This window comes from Glycine soja, chromosome 13 (assembly GCF_004193775.1).
Source record: "Glycine soja cultivar W05 chromosome 13, ASM419377v2, whole genome shotgun sequence".
NCBI classification, from domain to species: Eukaryota; Viridiplantae; Streptophyta; class Magnoliopsida; order Fabales; family Fabaceae; genus Glycine; species Glycine soja.
Window position 1 is genome coordinate 731372 of NC_041014.1, and position 17060 is coordinate 748431.

General features: G+C 36.5%; 2 protein-coding genes across 3 annotated transcripts; both read right to left on the minus strand.

Moving 5' to 3' along the window:
* Positions 1 to 758: 758 nt before the first annotated feature.
* On the minus strand, positions 759 to 3886 carry LOC114382368. The gene is made up of 4 exons (XM_028341743.1): positions 3626 to 3886; positions 2838 to 3092; positions 2648 to 2769; positions 759 to 1361 (listed from the first exon to the last, which is right to left on the minus strand). Exons 2-4 carry the CDS (start codon positions 3085 to 3087, stop codon positions 1197 to 1199), a joined length of 537 nt encoding a protein of 178 aa, XP_028197544.1. The 5' UTR covers positions 3088 to 3092; positions 3626 to 3886; the 3' UTR covers positions 759 to 1196.
* Positions 3887 to 4873: 987 nt separating this feature from the next.
* On the minus strand, positions 4874 to 15917 carry LOC114382143 (ABC transporter F family member 3-like). Of its 2 annotated transcripts, XM_028341379.1 has the most exons (18): positions 15552 to 15917; positions 14446 to 14716; positions 14145 to 14360; positions 13517 to 13915; positions 13275 to 13421; positions 12759 to 12887; positions 12578 to 12679; positions 12327 to 12473; positions 8159 to 8221; positions 7935 to 7981; positions 7773 to 7832; positions 7550 to 7632; positions 7157 to 7251; positions 6694 to 6780; positions 6084 to 6171; positions 5834 to 5919; positions 5291 to 5353; positions 5079 to 5201 (listed from the first exon to the last, which is right to left on the minus strand). In XM_028341379.1, exons 2-18 carry the CDS (start codon positions 14647 to 14649, stop codon positions 5079 to 5081), a joined length of 2139 nt encoding a protein of 712 aa, XP_028197180.1. In that variant the 5' UTR covers positions 14650 to 14716; positions 15552 to 15917. The 2 variants fall into 2 exon arrangements, with proteins under 2 accessions (XP_028197179.1, XP_028197180.1); XM_028341378.1 differs by lacking the exon at positions 15552 to 15917 and having other exon boundaries at positions 4874 to 5201; positions 14446 to 14826.
* Between the last annotated feature and the right edge of the window lie 1143 nt (positions 15918 to 17060).

Consider the following 17060-nt stretch of genomic DNA (forward strand, 5'->3'; position numbering starts at 1 on the left):
ATACATTAAACCAAACAACTCAAATTGATCGACATGATTACCTAAGAAGTATTAAAAACATCTGAACAATCAACATGTCATTCATTCACACCACAATCTTGTTCATCTTGAAAATTCATATCAACTTCTTCGGACATCGTACTGTAATATGTCCATTGATCTTCGTCCATCTTAATTCAAACTATAAGTATCACCTAATTCAACATTCAACTAAATAATTTGAATAATATAGCAACCCAAAAAAAATTACAAACTATGAATATCGAACTAATTCAACATTTGACAACCTCACACAAATATTTAATTTACATATACATCAATATTTTAACAACCAAATTTAACTTTTAATTACATAATTTCAAAAATATAACATACAAAGTTCATTTAACCAAAAAATACTTCAACCTAGGCAAAAAAATCAACACTTCAACCAAGAAATATATTTTTATGTTTCACATAAATTACAAATAAAATTAACCAAAATAACATTCAAAATAATCTTAAAACTAAAAATTATAAAACAAATTAATCCACGGAAGAAACTGTCTTCCGCAGTTGTAGTTACAACAACAGAATAAAACTTCTTCCGTGAAATGTCGCGGAAGACTTCTTCCGTGGAATCTCGCGAAAGACATCTTCCGTGAGCTTCCACGAAATAAGTTTTTTTCTTCCGCAGTTATAATGTCACACCTAGCAATCCCTTGATCCCCGTCATATGAGCCTTACCCGTAAGTTACCTGCAGGCCTGTGGGCTTCCCTCATCATAAACAATGATACACACAAAAGCTATGTACCTTAGTTGACAAATATCACACCAAAGCAAAACTGTTTTTCATTTGAAAAACATTCAGGGGTATTTTGGGGTTTTTGAAAAATTGTTGGGTGCACCAGCAATGTTGTTGGGTGCCCCTAGCAATTCCCCTTCTAATGTTGGACCTCTATCAGATGGATCCAAACCCACAATTGGGGTGAACACAAATCTCCCTCCCATGTTAGGCAGAGTGATCTAATGATAGACGGTCTTTTATTTCTTTCATGAAAGAAAAAAGGGTCAGCATTTAGCATTACTCTCACCAGGTATGGGAGGGAATTGAGAAAGTAAGGGGGAGTTTCAAACTTCCATGTTTCAGAAGTCATAGAACATTTTTAAAATAAAGCAACAGTGTTTAGAGAGTTCACAACCGATAAAACCAAATTCAAGCCATAGATTTTTTCTTCTCTTCCTCAAGTCGCTGCAACTCAGCCAGTCTTTCTGCCCACTCTCTTTCCCTTGCAACGGCAGCCATTTTACGTTCTACCCTCTGAATATTTTTCTTGCGATTAGCCTCTTGCAGCTGAGCCTTCCTTTTCTTCTTTTCAGCCTGTATGCAAGAGTCCACAATGAACATTTACTCCAATAGGAGATATTTGGACGCATGCCATACCATAGAAACACTTCTAGTTTACAAAGCAAAATATCAATTCAAAGATAGCACGGGTTTATTTTTAGGTTATAAGAAAATCACTCTAACCTCCTGACAGATAAAAAATGGTCATAACCAACTCCATTTAGCCTTGACAAATTTTCAAGTTGTAAAACAATCCATCTTACTTTGATTGACACTTGATAGTCAATTATTTGTCACAGAATGGCAATAAATTCCAGAGTTATTGTCAAAGAATGAATAACCACATAATGATCTAATATTCTAATACCAATAAATTCCTCGTTTATTACGGCTATGATCTTGTCTATGGAATACTTTTGACATTCAATAGCAAATAAACTTGCCACCAAATCTACCCTAGCTACATGTAGTAGTATGTTTCATATCCAATGTTCATGAAGGCTACAGAAATAAATGACAAAATGAAGCCCTCAGAAGAACTAAAGGGATATAGGAAAAAAATGTGCTGTCAATGAATAAAAAAGAAGGCAGATGCTTTCAAAGGCAAGAGTTAATGCACACACATGCACATGCACACATTAGAGCTTCTGCGATGGATTTCTAGATCCTATCTATTGCTCAAAATTATATGCTTTCATTTTGGCTGCAAATTTAGTGACAATAACAGCAAAGCAAACATTAGACAAAATTCAAGCTAGTTTTTTTTATAGGCACAAAATTCATGCTAGTTAACTCCATGAGAAAGCAACTAAAGAACCAAAATTAGTTCATGATGTAATACTATCAATCTAAAAAAGAAAAGTGCAGATGCTACTAAACAAGCAAACAATAAATACATCCAAATTTTCACTGTAAACTACTCTGAACCAAAAGATAACACTATTGTTCAAAACTCATTAACCTAATTATACTGGTAGAAAGATTATGCTCCCCTCATGGACAAGATTCACAAAGTTCTAACACAGACATTTAAAAATTAAGTTGTTAGAAATCCCATCCAACTTATAATCGAATATTGAGACTACATATCAATTTGTTGCCCTCCTCTTCACCATTAAATAAGATGACTCTCACAACAACAACAGCTATATCCCACTAGGTCTTTTAACATGAAACTAATTCAAAATAACTATTCATTTTGTAACCACCATCCAGTTCTCACACAATCAGCAAGTAGAATGAATTTTCGTCTCAAAAAACACACTCACACTCATAAATCCTCAAAAACTCAATGCGTACAGGGTAAAGGGAGAGCGCACCAATATAAAGGCCCGGCGTTGCCTCATGCGTTTCTTCTCATTTCTCCTTTTGACACTCCCTTCATTAGGCTTATTTGGAAGTATGGGTTGGCCAGGTGTATATTGAACCCAAGCATAAGGCCCTGAACCAAATAAAGCATTTCAAAATTTGAGTTCAGTTTCAAAATTAAAAGCACAAAAAGGGACACACCAGAGGGTCTCAAGCTGGCTCTCTTTCGACGAGGTTTTTCCGAGGGTCGTCTCTTGGGAAAGCGAGTGTCTGTCAAGCTGTGGAAGTGATTCCAAAGGGGATGAAGCCATTGAGGAGTTTTGCAGGGAGACGGAAAAGCAGGACAAAATGGTGCCATCGAAGCATTGGTGGAGATCCGAGGTGTTAAAGCTCTTGATGATGCAACTGAAAGAGGGCGAACAATGTTTCTTAGGGCTCCTGCAAATCCCATTCTCTCTGCATGTAATAGAAATGATTAATTCACGTGCACGGCAGAGGCCCTGATGTACTTTTCCTCTTAAGAATTTCTTAGATACACATCAAATGAAATCTCTTCATTGGAAGCACTAGAAAGTGAGCTTCTGAGTTATCATAATATGCAGATTCCAATCATAATTTTACAGGATAATAAACAACACAAATAGCACACCAAAGTCAAATTCAGCACTAAACATGCTGATTTGATTGGGCATTTGAAAATATAATGCTGTACCTCAACTTTTTAGGACCAAATTAGACTAATTACGTTTTCAACATGACGCATCAAACTATAAATACATTTTATGTCCCAATTAGAATAATAATGACACAAAATGGTTACAAGCAATGGCAACTGGAAGCAGGAAAAGTGCGGTTAATTTGAGAAAAATTACCCGATGAAATTCATATTAAAAAAATATCAATTCTTAGTTGAATTGACTTATTAGTTATTTGCCTGGTGGGTGAAACGTCGTGCATGACTGAGATGTGCTGAGCAGAAACAAACTGACCTTCAGAAAAGAAGTGGTTTAGGCTCAATTGATGACAAACCACTTACGAGAGAGGCAAAAGGCCCAAACCAGTGGTGACGGAGGCGCAACGGCGGCGGCAGGACGACGGTCGCCAACGATGTGCGACTGAAACCGCGATGGTGTTTGAGTGCGACCAGGGCACGACGGTGGCTGGACAGGAGCGCGAGGAAAGGCAAGGGTTTGTGTTCTGAATTTCTGATTAGGAATTTAGGTTGAGTTCTGGGCTTTTACTTTCTGCACTTCCCTGTACCCCCTTATATTTAGTGATTAGACAAAATTGTCCTTCATGGATTTTGACTAAGCTGGTAACCCCAACCGGCGAAGTTTCTCCTAAGCACCCATTGAAGGTAGCCAGCTACGTCGGCGAAGGTAAGTTTATCTTATTATAAACTAATAAGATAAAATATGTAAAAAAAAATAATAATATGTTACACACAGCGTGTTGTTAGCACTCTGTTCTTTTTTTTTTCATGTTTCGACATGATATGAAATGCTATTTTTGGTTTAAACAATTTTCAAGCATTAAGATACATCTCCAATATTTTCTTCAATTCGGTGTTTCTAAAGAAAAGCCAAGTACTTGTAAACCATTTCTTACTGTGAAATTTCAAAACCAATTATTTCTAGGCTTAATTACTCTTTCATCCTGTAGGTTATTCCAAGATTTTTATTCAAATTCTGCTACCGGTCTTAGAAGACTCTTAGGATGGCTTAAGGGTTCAATGTATTATTTGCTATGAAGAAAATTACAATTTTTAACAACTTATTTTTGAAGATTTTGTCTTTAAATAAATATTTAGTTTTAAATATGTAATTAAGTTTTTAAAGGTTAACGTTGTTTAAACCCGTTTTCTTTTGGAAAATACTTTTTACCTCATTAAGTATTTATGAATTGACTCTTCGTATAGGATCATTTTCAACAATATTAAGAACTTATTTTCTCGGTGCTGTCATCACTTTCGATATCAACGGCAGGATGATGGACCTTGCCTATACATTGTAAGGATCGCCCACAAACATGCAATGCTCTTGTTGCAGATAGCTCAGGATGGCTCTAAAGTCTAAACTCTTGAAGAGCCCGCTAACAAGTAAAAACGACACGAAATTTTTATAAAAATAAAACGGAGAGGATTGAGAGAATTTATAAGAATTTAAATAGAAAATTTTTCTAACTATAAGGATATAATTTAAGTTTTAAACTATGTAAAGACTTGTTGAAAAGTAGTGAAAGTATAAATTATACATCTTATAATTATAAGGTTATTACAAAATTATTTAATAGTTAATTTAACCTCGTGTTCATAAAATCATAAAATTGCCTTGAAATACATAGGTTTGGATAAATTGCAAAATTGTATGACAGCTGAGAGGAACAGCAAAAAAAATGTGATCCAAGGGTCTTTCCAGTATACATCCACAAAATTTGACATTTCTAGGATGATTGGAGTATCTTCTTATAATCTTGGAATGTGCCATGGAATGGTGCCACTCTTCCTTCGGATACAACCCATAGTTCCTCCACGCTTCCAGAGATGAGGTGCTCATCGTGACTCACCTGCCAGAGCATAAACATCAATCAATTCGGATGTATAAAAAGATTGTTTTGGGGCACTCAAATCAAATAATATTGAAAGAATAACATACCATGAGAATGCCTCCTTGGAACAGCACAAGACCTTGAATAAGCGCCTCAACAGCATCCAAATCCTACAACATATTACGTTATCATTCAATTTCGGAATCTTTAAGTCACAATACACGCTCGCTTTCAATAGTTTAATTGGCCACGGAAAGGAAATTAACAGATAAAAATGCCCAAGAATATTCCTGTTAAGGGATTTCAATCTTATTACTATGTCATTTTACTAGAATGTGAGAGATTCAATGCAGGAAAAATGTAGGTTGCTTCGGACGGGGAAATGAGTCTATCTCCTTAAAATGACAAGGTCAAGTCAGAAGCTTAATTGAGACGATCATAGGACCACCTTCAGCTATTTTCTCCTCACATAAGTTGTTGGCATACCATTTTAACAGAGAAAATAAGCACAACCATGACAAAAATCAAAAACAAAGATTCAATAGACACATGTACTTTCCCTGCAACAAATAAGTCAGTAAACTAGTTGCCATTGGTCCACTAGCCCACCAAGAAGCAACAAACAATGATGGAGAGACACAGCAGCGTACCAGATGATTGGATGGCTCATCAAGCAATATTATGTGTGGCTTCTTAAAAGTTATCTTTGCAAAGGCAACCCTGCTTTTCTGACCACCTAGTAAAGCGTTTAGAGAAGTAAAAATACAATTCATAACAGAAAGGTACATCTATATCCATTGCAACTTACAACACCCACCAAGTGTCCCAACATACATTATTTCTGTTCCAAAAGAACATTAACGAATTGTTTATGAATTATGATGACTATGAAGACAATACCTGACAAAGTATACATTGGCTGCAGCGCAAGATTTCCGGTTACACCAAAAGAACCTAAGTGAGCTCGAAGCTTCTGTTCTGGAACTCCCTGCAGAAAATTTCAAATAGGAAAATTTAATAACATAGTTGCAAGCACAGGTACCCCCCTCCTCCTGTTTCTCCAAACATAAGTAAATTGTCACCTTGTCAACAAAAATTATAACATCTGAAATGAAAACAAGTACTCATGCTGCCATGCATTTATCCATGAAAAGAGGGAAAATAGAGAATTATCACATTTTCAGTTTTCACATGTACACAATTGAATTGAATCTACTATACTGCTCATCCTTGAATTTGTTCCAAGGTTTCAAAATCTCATTCTCCAATCTCCATCACAACATGCCGAACATATCAGTTGTGGCAGCTAGTACAGCTGCATTAATACACAAGTGCAGACCACATTGACCCACAATGTAACCACAACCAAAATCTAAATCCTTGATTCTTCCCATATAAGAAGTCAGGGATTAGAAGGATAGGAACTCCGATAGTCAAGCATTTAATTTAAGATTAACTCTCATAAAACATTCAGAAAACAGTTAATTATCACTGAATACAAGGAACTCACAGGATAGCAGCGCATCATATACAGAAGAGGATTTGAGGATAAGTCGAGTCCATCAACATGGTGCTGACTGAACACTGCTATACGAACCTGTAGATAGTAAAGATGTGTAATTAATGATCCAAAATAATATTGAAGTATGAAAATACATTATTGAGGACAGACTTGCGGCCACTCTGATCCTTTCCAGTTCCCAAGTGTCATGTAGTAGCTAGTAAAATACATTACCATTTTCAAATCATACATAAACTGGTTTTAAAATTTAAATCTGATTGGCTGAAACCAGAAAATAAGACTTCAGTTGTCAACACTATCATGGATAAAAAAAATATAGCCAATACATGTAAAACAATAATTGCCAAGTCATGTAAAAGTGTAATTAAAGCATGTCCTGGAGCTGAGGCGAACAGAAGTAACTTTTATTAATGTAATTATTGGACAACTTTATCGATGTAAGATAGTTTACCTTAGCAGATCGGAAGACAGTCCCAGAACTGGGCTGAAGATCCCCAGCAATTAACTTAAGTATAGTTGATTTGCCAATACCATTTGGTCCAACCACTGCAAACATTGAGGAAATAACCTTCAACACATAAACAATATACCAGAGTCATGTCATTATTTTAATAACATTCTCCCCCACACAGGTTTATTTAGTACTAAATTACCAGAAGATGCGACTCAGGAATGACATGTAGACCGCATTTAGTCATGACTCATGCTGAGTAATCATAAAAATGAATATAATATGATGCTAATATAAATTGAACCAAAATATCTATCTATAATACAACAAGGATTCAAAAGGCATGAGAGAAAAATCATTCTTGGGACTAGGATAAGATAAGCATATTCTTACTTGCAATACGACTGTCGAGATCAATCCCAAAGTTCAAATTCTTAAACAGAATGGGGCCCCCAGGATAACCAAATGATGCATCACTGCACATATGATTGAAAATTTTCGATTTAGGTCACAGATAAGGCCTAAATGCTGTATGTGACAAACTTTATTTTGGTATTCATTGGTTCATATAAATCAATGTAGTCCACAGAGCTGAAAGAAGGGCCTTATGTTCTACCTGAAACTTATTATTGGTGCACCAGGTCTATCATCTGGAGTGGGGAAGTCAAATTTGTAGCTATATCCCACCAGAAAAAAATATATAGTTAAAAACTTAAACAAAGCAAAACAGAAGAACACGTTTTGGTATGATGAGCAATAAAAGAGTAGCAGTTCATACTCAGGATCATTAACAATTTCATCCACATGGCCCATTCGATCCAAAGCCTGAAATATTTTTTTTCAGGAAAAAAAGTTTTAGATACAGAAATATCAAATTTAATGATTTAAACCGAAACTAACAACCAAACCAAGGAGCAACTAAATAATACACATACACACACATATGCACACGACGTTTTGGGCATTTGATTTATAGGAAGGTGATCTGACAATAACAAGTACCTTGATTCTAGATTGAACAAGTGATGCCCTCTTCGCATTATAACGGAACTTGTCAATGAAGGTCTGGCAGAAAAGCAAAACATCAAATGTCATGTCAATAGAATCTTGATTAAAATGCTAAATATGCACAACAAGTTCTGCAAATAGCAAACAGCAATCTTTTGAAGGAATTGTAAGTGGAAAACGATGTTAGAATGTTATTTACACATGAAAGCAGTTTTTAATCAAAAATGTCTAAAAAATTGTGATAATTGGATAAGTTTTTTGATAAAAAGAAAATAAAAAGTCAGTTACTTTTCATAGAAGCTAGAAAGAGTAGCATCTGAAAGAAAAAAACTCTAAAAAAACCATAAGTTTATCCAAGCACACCCAGAATCAATTAGGAGCAATCTTAAGAACTAATTTCAGATCATATATGATATATCTGTATAATTAGGATTCAATCAATGTAAAATTATGTAATTAGTACTAACACATCTAGTAACACTAATATAGAAAGAGAGAGCATGTATGTGTGGACAGTCTAGAAACGCAATTCATCCAAACCATATTTTTTATAGTATTCTTATGTTGATATCTAGCCTGGTTTTAACTAGGCCTGCTCATCAGGCAGTTACAGTCGGTTTTGGGCAAAAACGGCTTCAACCGACCAAAACCGTTAAAGCTAAAATAGAACCCATGTCCGACTGAATATCTCTTTGGATAGCTCGGGTCACGGATAATTCGGGTATAGGATGGAACGAGTGGGTTAATTAGATTTTGGGTCATTTTCTTCCTTTCATACATCAAGAGTCAAAGCACCAAGAAAGTCAGAACTGAGATTAAATGCAAATTGGAAACAAGGACAGTGAAACAGAGCAATGGCAACTGCAACCTTTGAACTCATCACATTAAAGCAGTTGCTCAAAGAGTAGAACACTTCTGAATCATAGCCAATGAAACTAGTGTGACAATCAAGCTGCACTACATATATCTTCCCTTGTTTGTCATACTTTAACTAGGTATATTGAAGTTGACTGCTACATTGATTGGGATTTGAGAGAAAATTCATTCTAGAGAGATCACAACAGCAATTGTGAACTCTAGTGACCAACTTGCTCAATTTTCAATAATATATAAAACAACCTTATGTGGACCATCTAGTAATGAACAATCTCAGGAACTAATTTAGGATTGTATATATTTATACATCGGGATTGCATCATTGTGATTAATACCAACACTAATATATAAAACGACCTTATGTCGACCGTCTAGAGTCTCTAGACACAAAATTCAGCTTTAATCTTAGTATTATCAAGTCTAATATCAAAATCTTGTTACTCCAATGCTGCATGGGAAGTATAGATACAAGCATTGCTGTATAAAACCACATGGAATATCGGACAATCGCACGAATTACAATTTGGAAAATTTTAGTTCAATGTTCACGAATTACAAAATACTTCCTTATCTATGTCATTTTCGTCACATGTACATTTTCCGTCTTTTTGTAAGATCTTATGATGCGTGTTACAATATTTCAATTTACGATTTTTCATCCCCTTCCGATCCCATGTAAGATCTCAATTTTCACAACATTTCATACAAGTATACAATACAATGTGTACACTGTACACAAACAATAGTTTTTCTAAAAGAAAAAAGGGTACAACAAATAAATCATGTTCTATTAAGTGTAATAAAGATAGATACAAATTAGCTTTCAGTGAGATGTGGCTTAGTGCTTGATATCCCTGGTCTTGAAAACCGGTATAGTTCAAAACAAATAACTATTGAGGGCTCAAATCCCTCGCTGTCCTTTTTCTCAGCAAATGGATAATGGATTTGTTTATTTTGTTGGTTTTGATTTTGATTGACTCAGTTTTTTTGGGCTCAGCAATAAATAAAATATGCAGATAATTAAAATTAAAATTATCCATATGTGATTATCCCATCCCAAGTACCATTGTGTTCACCCTTTCCCAAGTCCTTATGTAATAATCTTGAGGTTGGAAAGCACTTGGAGGGTAGCGGATATCCAAAAATTAAGGATATCACAAAACTACAAGTTTGTTATAGCATTATTATTTACACAGTTATAACTTATAAGTCCTAGATAGTAGCACATAGTGATAGGAAAGGAGGTAGCAGACCAGAATCACAGAATACAGAGAAGAAAAGAGATGGATGTAGCCAGAAAAGCCACCGGGGCCGGCCGGAGATGGGTGGCTCTGCTGGAGATGAGTCACAGAACAGAGACTAGAGAAGGAGGGTTTGTTGTTGAAGAACAGGGAAGGGAAGAAGGAAAAGGTGGGAAAATGGGGCGCTTAGCTTTTTTAAGCAGTCTGAAAGGGGGGAAGTCCATTTTACTCTTTAAAACCCTCAAAACAACACAGTTTTAAGGGCAAAAAGGGAAATCCACCCATTTCTCTGTAGTGACACTATTGTGCCAAGCAAGCCTGTGTTTTGGGCCACAAACCTGAAAACAACAACCACAACAGCCACAACGTGAAGATACTCCACAAGTCCAGATCTGTGGCTGCCGAAGGCCACTCCACCCCCACCACTGTGATTACGACTCTATCAATAACTATGTTATATTAGTATGAGAGTGTATCTGTTAGGAACCAAGAATAGAAATGGGAAAGAAAAGAAAGATTTTATTGAATAGGATGAAAAGAACAAGGAATAGGAGAGAAGCCTCTCCTCCAAGGGTTTCCCCTTCACAAAGAGCTAATGTTCATTTTACAAAGGACAACTTACCCCCCTCCATCCCACTATCCTTCCCTATTTATATCTAATAAAATCTTCTAACTAACTAACTAACTAACTAATTAATATTCTAAACTCCCCTTCTCCTTATATCCTAACAGTATTAGTATCAAATACAAATACTATATCTGTGCATACACCACCAAACTAATATTAGAAAGCACATTGAGAAAGCCAACGTCCACACATCATACCATGAATGTAGTAACCTATAGTCTTCCTTGTGAGTTTACAGTGTTAACAAATGGCGGCGCTATGGCGGTTTTGCGTGGTGGAAATTTGAAAAAACGCCACCGAATAGCGGTGGCGTGGTGGGTTTACAATGGCGACGCCATGGCGGTATAGCGGAAATAGTGAAAATAGCGGGTTTTTTTGTTTTTTTCTGCGCGGTAGGAGTTGGGCTGACCCGACCGAACCCTACCCATTATGTTATTCAAAAGCGTAGCGGGGAAACACAGCACAGAACGCAGCACGCGACCAAGAGCGACACCCTGCACCCAGCAGCGACGCCGCACGCAGCAGCCACCGTGCACCCAGAAACGACGACCCCGCAGCCCGCACGCACGACCCAGCAGCAACGAGCACCGGCACACGACCCCACGACGGCGACGAGCACCGGCAGAGGACCCCGCGACGGCGACGGGCACTAACAGACGACCCCGCAAAGGCAACGCTGCACCGACCCCGCACCCTCACGAAGGCGAACGTCACGGCACAGCTTCAGTGTGGTGTGCTTTTTTTGTTTATTTTTTTTGCTGTTTGACACCCGTTTTTGATGTCTACAGCTTTTTTTTGTTTTTCTATTTGACACCCTCTTTTTATTTTTGACAGTCCCATTTTTATTTTTTTTCTATTTGACACCATGTTTTTTTTTTCTGTTCAGTCCTCTTTTCAAATGGCTGAACTATCCGCCATGACATCCGTCATTTTCCGCTACGCCATCCGCCATATTTTTATGGCGGATTTTTGGCTTTCCGCCATCCGCCATTAACAACATTGTTAGTTTACCACCCAAGATCTAACTTCTAAAATCCATTAGCCTGAGTACGTGATTTATAAATATAATAGAATATAGTTTGACAAGTTTACCCCACTTAGTGGCATAAGGTGTAGCTCTTGTTGTATAGATCCAAAACTTGAGGCTTGAAATTAACAACCCAGTAAACTAGTATAACCGAGCAGCAGATCCTAGGCTTCTAGCAACACATCACAATAACTTGACAAAACCAAAGTAGCATACAAAGTGCTAGACAAAATGTTTATTATAAAAGCAAGATCATAAGTTCCAATCACCGTAGATAAGTCTACACTGCCTTAGTAATATAGTACAATGCAAAAAGATTAAGAAGTAGGAAGAAACAAAATAAATTATCAACACAAAGAAGAATAACTTTTTAACAGTTGAAAATAATACCTGCATATGAGATCTAGCACGTTCGTTTGCCTCTAATGCTTTTTGCTGGTTTTTAACTTGTTCTTCTCGAGTCTTCTCAAAAGCATCATAATTCCCTTTATAAGTAGTCAGCTTTTGGTTTTGTAAGTGAATTATATCAGTAACCACCTGGGCATGCAGTTAACAAGTTAAAAAATATGCTGGGAACACATTTTGAGAAAGCACTTAACCAACAAAACACCAGATCAAATTAAGATAAGCCGATATGTTACCGTGTTTAAAAATTCTCTAGCATGAGAAACAACGATAAATGTTTTTGGCCATTTAACCAAGTACGATTCAAGCCATAAGACAGCATGAAGATCAAGATGATTCTGCAATAAAATAAAATTCATAAATTCTATAAACCAAGGCATCCATGAATCACGAAAGAGACTGGGAATGATGAGTAACCGTAGGCTCATCAAGAAGCAATATATCAGGCTCTATAAACAATGCACGAGCAAGAGCTATTCGCATCCGCCATCCTCCAGAAAATGTTTTTGTTGCCTTCTTCTGCATCTCAGGAGTGAAACTCAAACCCTGAAAATGCCCTTGATCAGTAAGATAATGATTTTGGAAAGAGTGTTTCTGTTTTGTAAGAAAATAATTACTACATATTTTAATGGAAGTAAAAGAACCAATCACGGGGGAATGCTGGAAGTTTAAGTAACGGAGAGAGAAATTCATCTACTAGCATGTTTGAGACCCTCATCTAAAAACATGCTTTTGTATTTCTTACCATCACAGGTTCTCCTTTTGGAAAATCAATTACCCAACAAATAAGGCAAAGTGAAAGACACATGAGCATAAGAATAAGCTACAAGCCAACAATTCAAAATACAAAAGGATCCAAGTGGCTAATAAGAGAATAAGACCTTGCAACAAGTGACTCGAACAAATTATGATGCAAATCAACAATGAACTCACTGCTAGTATTGATGCTGCTCGTGCCTCAGCCGAATCAGCATCAATGTGTTCAAGCCTCTTATATATTTCCTCAAGCCTTTTTGAAATGTCATCCCTACCGACCACTCCATTCGAATCACCCTTTTCGATTTTGTCCTCGAATTCCCTCTGTCAAACAACCATAACATCCTCAGTTGTCACAGCTTCAAGAGCACATACAAATTGCAAGCAAAGCAAAGCAACACACATTCTCAATTTCCCACCTGTTGGGCAACTAACTGAGCTTCTTCATCTAGAAGCTGAGTCCTCTCAATGTCAGAGTTGAGGACACACTGCAAAGCAGTCGTAGCATCACCTGTCACCTCTTGCTCCACATGCAGTATCTGACAATTCCTCGGAACACCATCAATGGCATGCATAGCCATGTGCCTAAGGAAAGTGGTTTTCCCCGTCCCATTTCTTCCCACCAAACCATAATGCCTTCCAAATGAAAGCGTGACACAACCATCCACAATGAGATCACGCCCACCAACAGAGATGTTGAAATTCTCCATATGAATGTCCTTCACGTTTGGTCCCCCGCTGTTATCATGTCTCACACACACCACCGGCATCCCCGCTCGCGCCGCCTCCATCTCCGCCAAGTGCATTTGGTATTGTGCCTGTTCATGTCCTTCTATAGTCAAATGAACTCAACCATAACCTCTAATCATAGTAACAATTAACAATATAAAGTGTTTTTACACTCATCCTCCAATTACAACTAGCCATGTACATGTATAGTATGTTTGTTGACTAATACAATAATTCTGATTGATAAATTCTGGACAGTTGAAATTGTAAAATTGCTTAATCTAACAATGCATAGAAATTAAATAAAAAATCGTTCACCTCTCGCTGGCGTTCATCCTTGCGTTTTCGCCTCTCCAGCTTTAACCGGTCGCGTTCCGAGAGAAGAGGGCCGTCGACGGGCTCGGGCTTCTTCTTGGGAGCTTGCACGTCGTCCATCCCCTCGTTCATTCGAAACGGCGCCGCAAGGCTTCGAACAGCGGGCTTCTCCTTCACCAAACCGTGCTTCCCGAACTTGTCGCACAGCGTGCTGCACACCTGCATTTAACAGAGAAAGGGTTTCGTGAATGAATAAATGAATGACTTTGAAGGAAATGAATGAGGGATTGGGATTGGGACTGACGGAGCGGCAGTGGGAGAAATCGTCGACGCAGCCGGCGGCGACGAGGAGCTCGCCGAGGGCTTCGAAGGCGCCTTGGCCGTCGAGGCCGAAATCGAAGTCATCGTCGGCGAGGACGTTTACGATGTAATCGACGATTGGCTGGTCCACGTCGACCACCCTTTGCCCCAAAACGTCGTGCACCACTGATCTCGCCACCTCTGTCATCTTCCGCCACTTTAGGTTTTTCTCTGCATCCGCTGTGCGGTGCGGTGCTCCTTTTGCTTCTTAGTAACTGAAACAAGGTTTTGGATTAATTACACTCCACGCCTCCTAGTTCTGAAAATTATGCTTGTCCCTCTGTTAGTTTCTTGTCAGAACTCAGAATTGCAATTCAACAAACCCTCTCAAATATTTGTCACAGACCCCTAAACAAAATATTCAATTAAAAAAATATTTGAGGTTTCGGTAAAAAAAAAATATATTCAATTAAGAAATATTTAAATTAATTAATTAAAATAAAAATAAATAAATACATATAAATTAAACTAAAATTATGTATTTTCTAAAATATGCAAACTAAGATGGCTCTTGATTTAAGTGTTTATTTTTTTTTCATTTTTTATTTTTATTTTCTGAAAATAATTTTCACTTTCAAATCTTTAAGGTTTAGAAAAATGTACCAACAAAAAAATGTGACTGTGTTTTTACTTTTTCAAAAAATATTAAAAATGTGGAAATGTTGTTTTCAGTTGAAACTGTCTTTTGAAAATATTTCCTAAATTTAAACAAATATATTTTTGCTATTCTTTTTTTGTTTAAAAATGAAAACAGAAACCGTTCAAAGGGCCACCTAAAATTTTGAAAAAAATACTAAAATTGCATGTTATAAATTAAAGGAGATTAAAATTGTAATTTAACTAATACAAAAATAGCACTATGCTCAATTAATGAAGTTTTAGGTTCGGTAACATATGCCTGAATAAAGTTCTAGGTTTAAACATTTGCAAAGTCATTGTATATTAAAAAATATATAGAGTAAATTACATAGAATTTCATGAGGCAGCGACAATGTAAGTAGCTCGGTGTTAGATCCAGAGTCATGAAACAAAAGGGGCTTTTTTGCTTGCCTAGAAACCAGCGTGGGATGGTGTTCACCAGTTTGGAGAATCATCATGCGCTCATTTCTCCCACTGCAACGGAAGTCGTGAACAATGTTGTATTCAAGATCGCGACCTTGAAGCGCGAGAAGGCAATGAAGATGGACGAGATTCTGAAGCTGAGAAAGGAGACGGATTCGTTACTATGTAAGGCAGTGCTGGAATCAGAGATGAGCGCAGTTGAGAAAGCTTGATCGGAGGCGGCGGTGTTCACTAGCTTTGTGTTAGATTTAGTCCTTGACGTTTTGGTGTTTGTTTCTTTTTCTTTCAATTCTAGTCCTTCACGGGATCAAGTTTTCTTTTCCCCAATTCTTTTGTCCCCAATTTTTGCACCAGATTTGGATGATGTTGAAGATGAATAAACATATATTTGGGATCAAGTTTGTTTTATTTTTCCCCAAATTTTTGTCCTTTTTCTCTAGGTTTTTTCTATTGGATAATTCCACCCATATTAAATTTGGTTCTAGCTATGGATGAAATGAGCCAAGTCGCTTGTCAAAGGTTTATGATTCGGTCTAAGTTCGACTTACTTGTTTACTGTACTATAAAAATCAAGTTGAAGTTTTTTAAAAAGTTTTTTTAGATAAAAAGGTCAAAGTCAAACTATAACAAAAGTTTGTTAAGCTTGACAAGTCAATTTGTTTAAGTAATAATAATAATAATTATAACTATTATTTATACTATTTTCATGATATTATGAATGATAGCATGTGCATAATGGTTATTTAGACCACTTTTATGACTGACAGGATGTGCATAAAGTGTTTAGAGAGTTCATTTGCATGTGTAAAATTTTCAAAAAGAAGAAGACTTATATTAAAAGGATAATGCAACCAGATTAATACTTCTAAAGAAAAGAATATTTTGTAAAGATATTTTGAGACAATTTAAATGTTTTTATTTGGCTATATTAGTATAAATCATCCTTAATCCATATATTTTTTTAATATTATGCTCTCTTTTTTCATTTTCTTTTGATATACTTTTTGTTTTAATAACTTGAATTCAATATAATTTTTGTTTATCAATTATTTTTGGATTTGTATATTACTTATTCGAAATTTTATAAGTTTCTTTTTTTAGTTAGTATTTCACTAGGTTTTAAAACAATTAATGGGTTAAAGACGTCTCTAAACAAACTTTTAAATAGGCTAGTAGGTCAAGCCAAACTTTTATGTAAGTCGGGCCGAGCCTTTAAAAAAAGTTTATGACAGGTAATGAGTCAAGCTCAAGCGTATTCAACTCAAGCCGAGCTCAAGCTTAGTAAAGCTTGACTTGGCTTGGCTCATTTCCACCCCTACTTCTAGGTTGATAGCAAATCTTTTTTTTAGCTAACAGGTTGATAGCAAATCGTAATTATTCCTTATACTGTTTGGCTTAATTGGTGAACCCCATCAAACTTTATTTTTTGTTGCATTATCATATTCATCTACATTTATTTTTTGGCAAAAATACCAATTGGGGTTCCTTTTACAAATT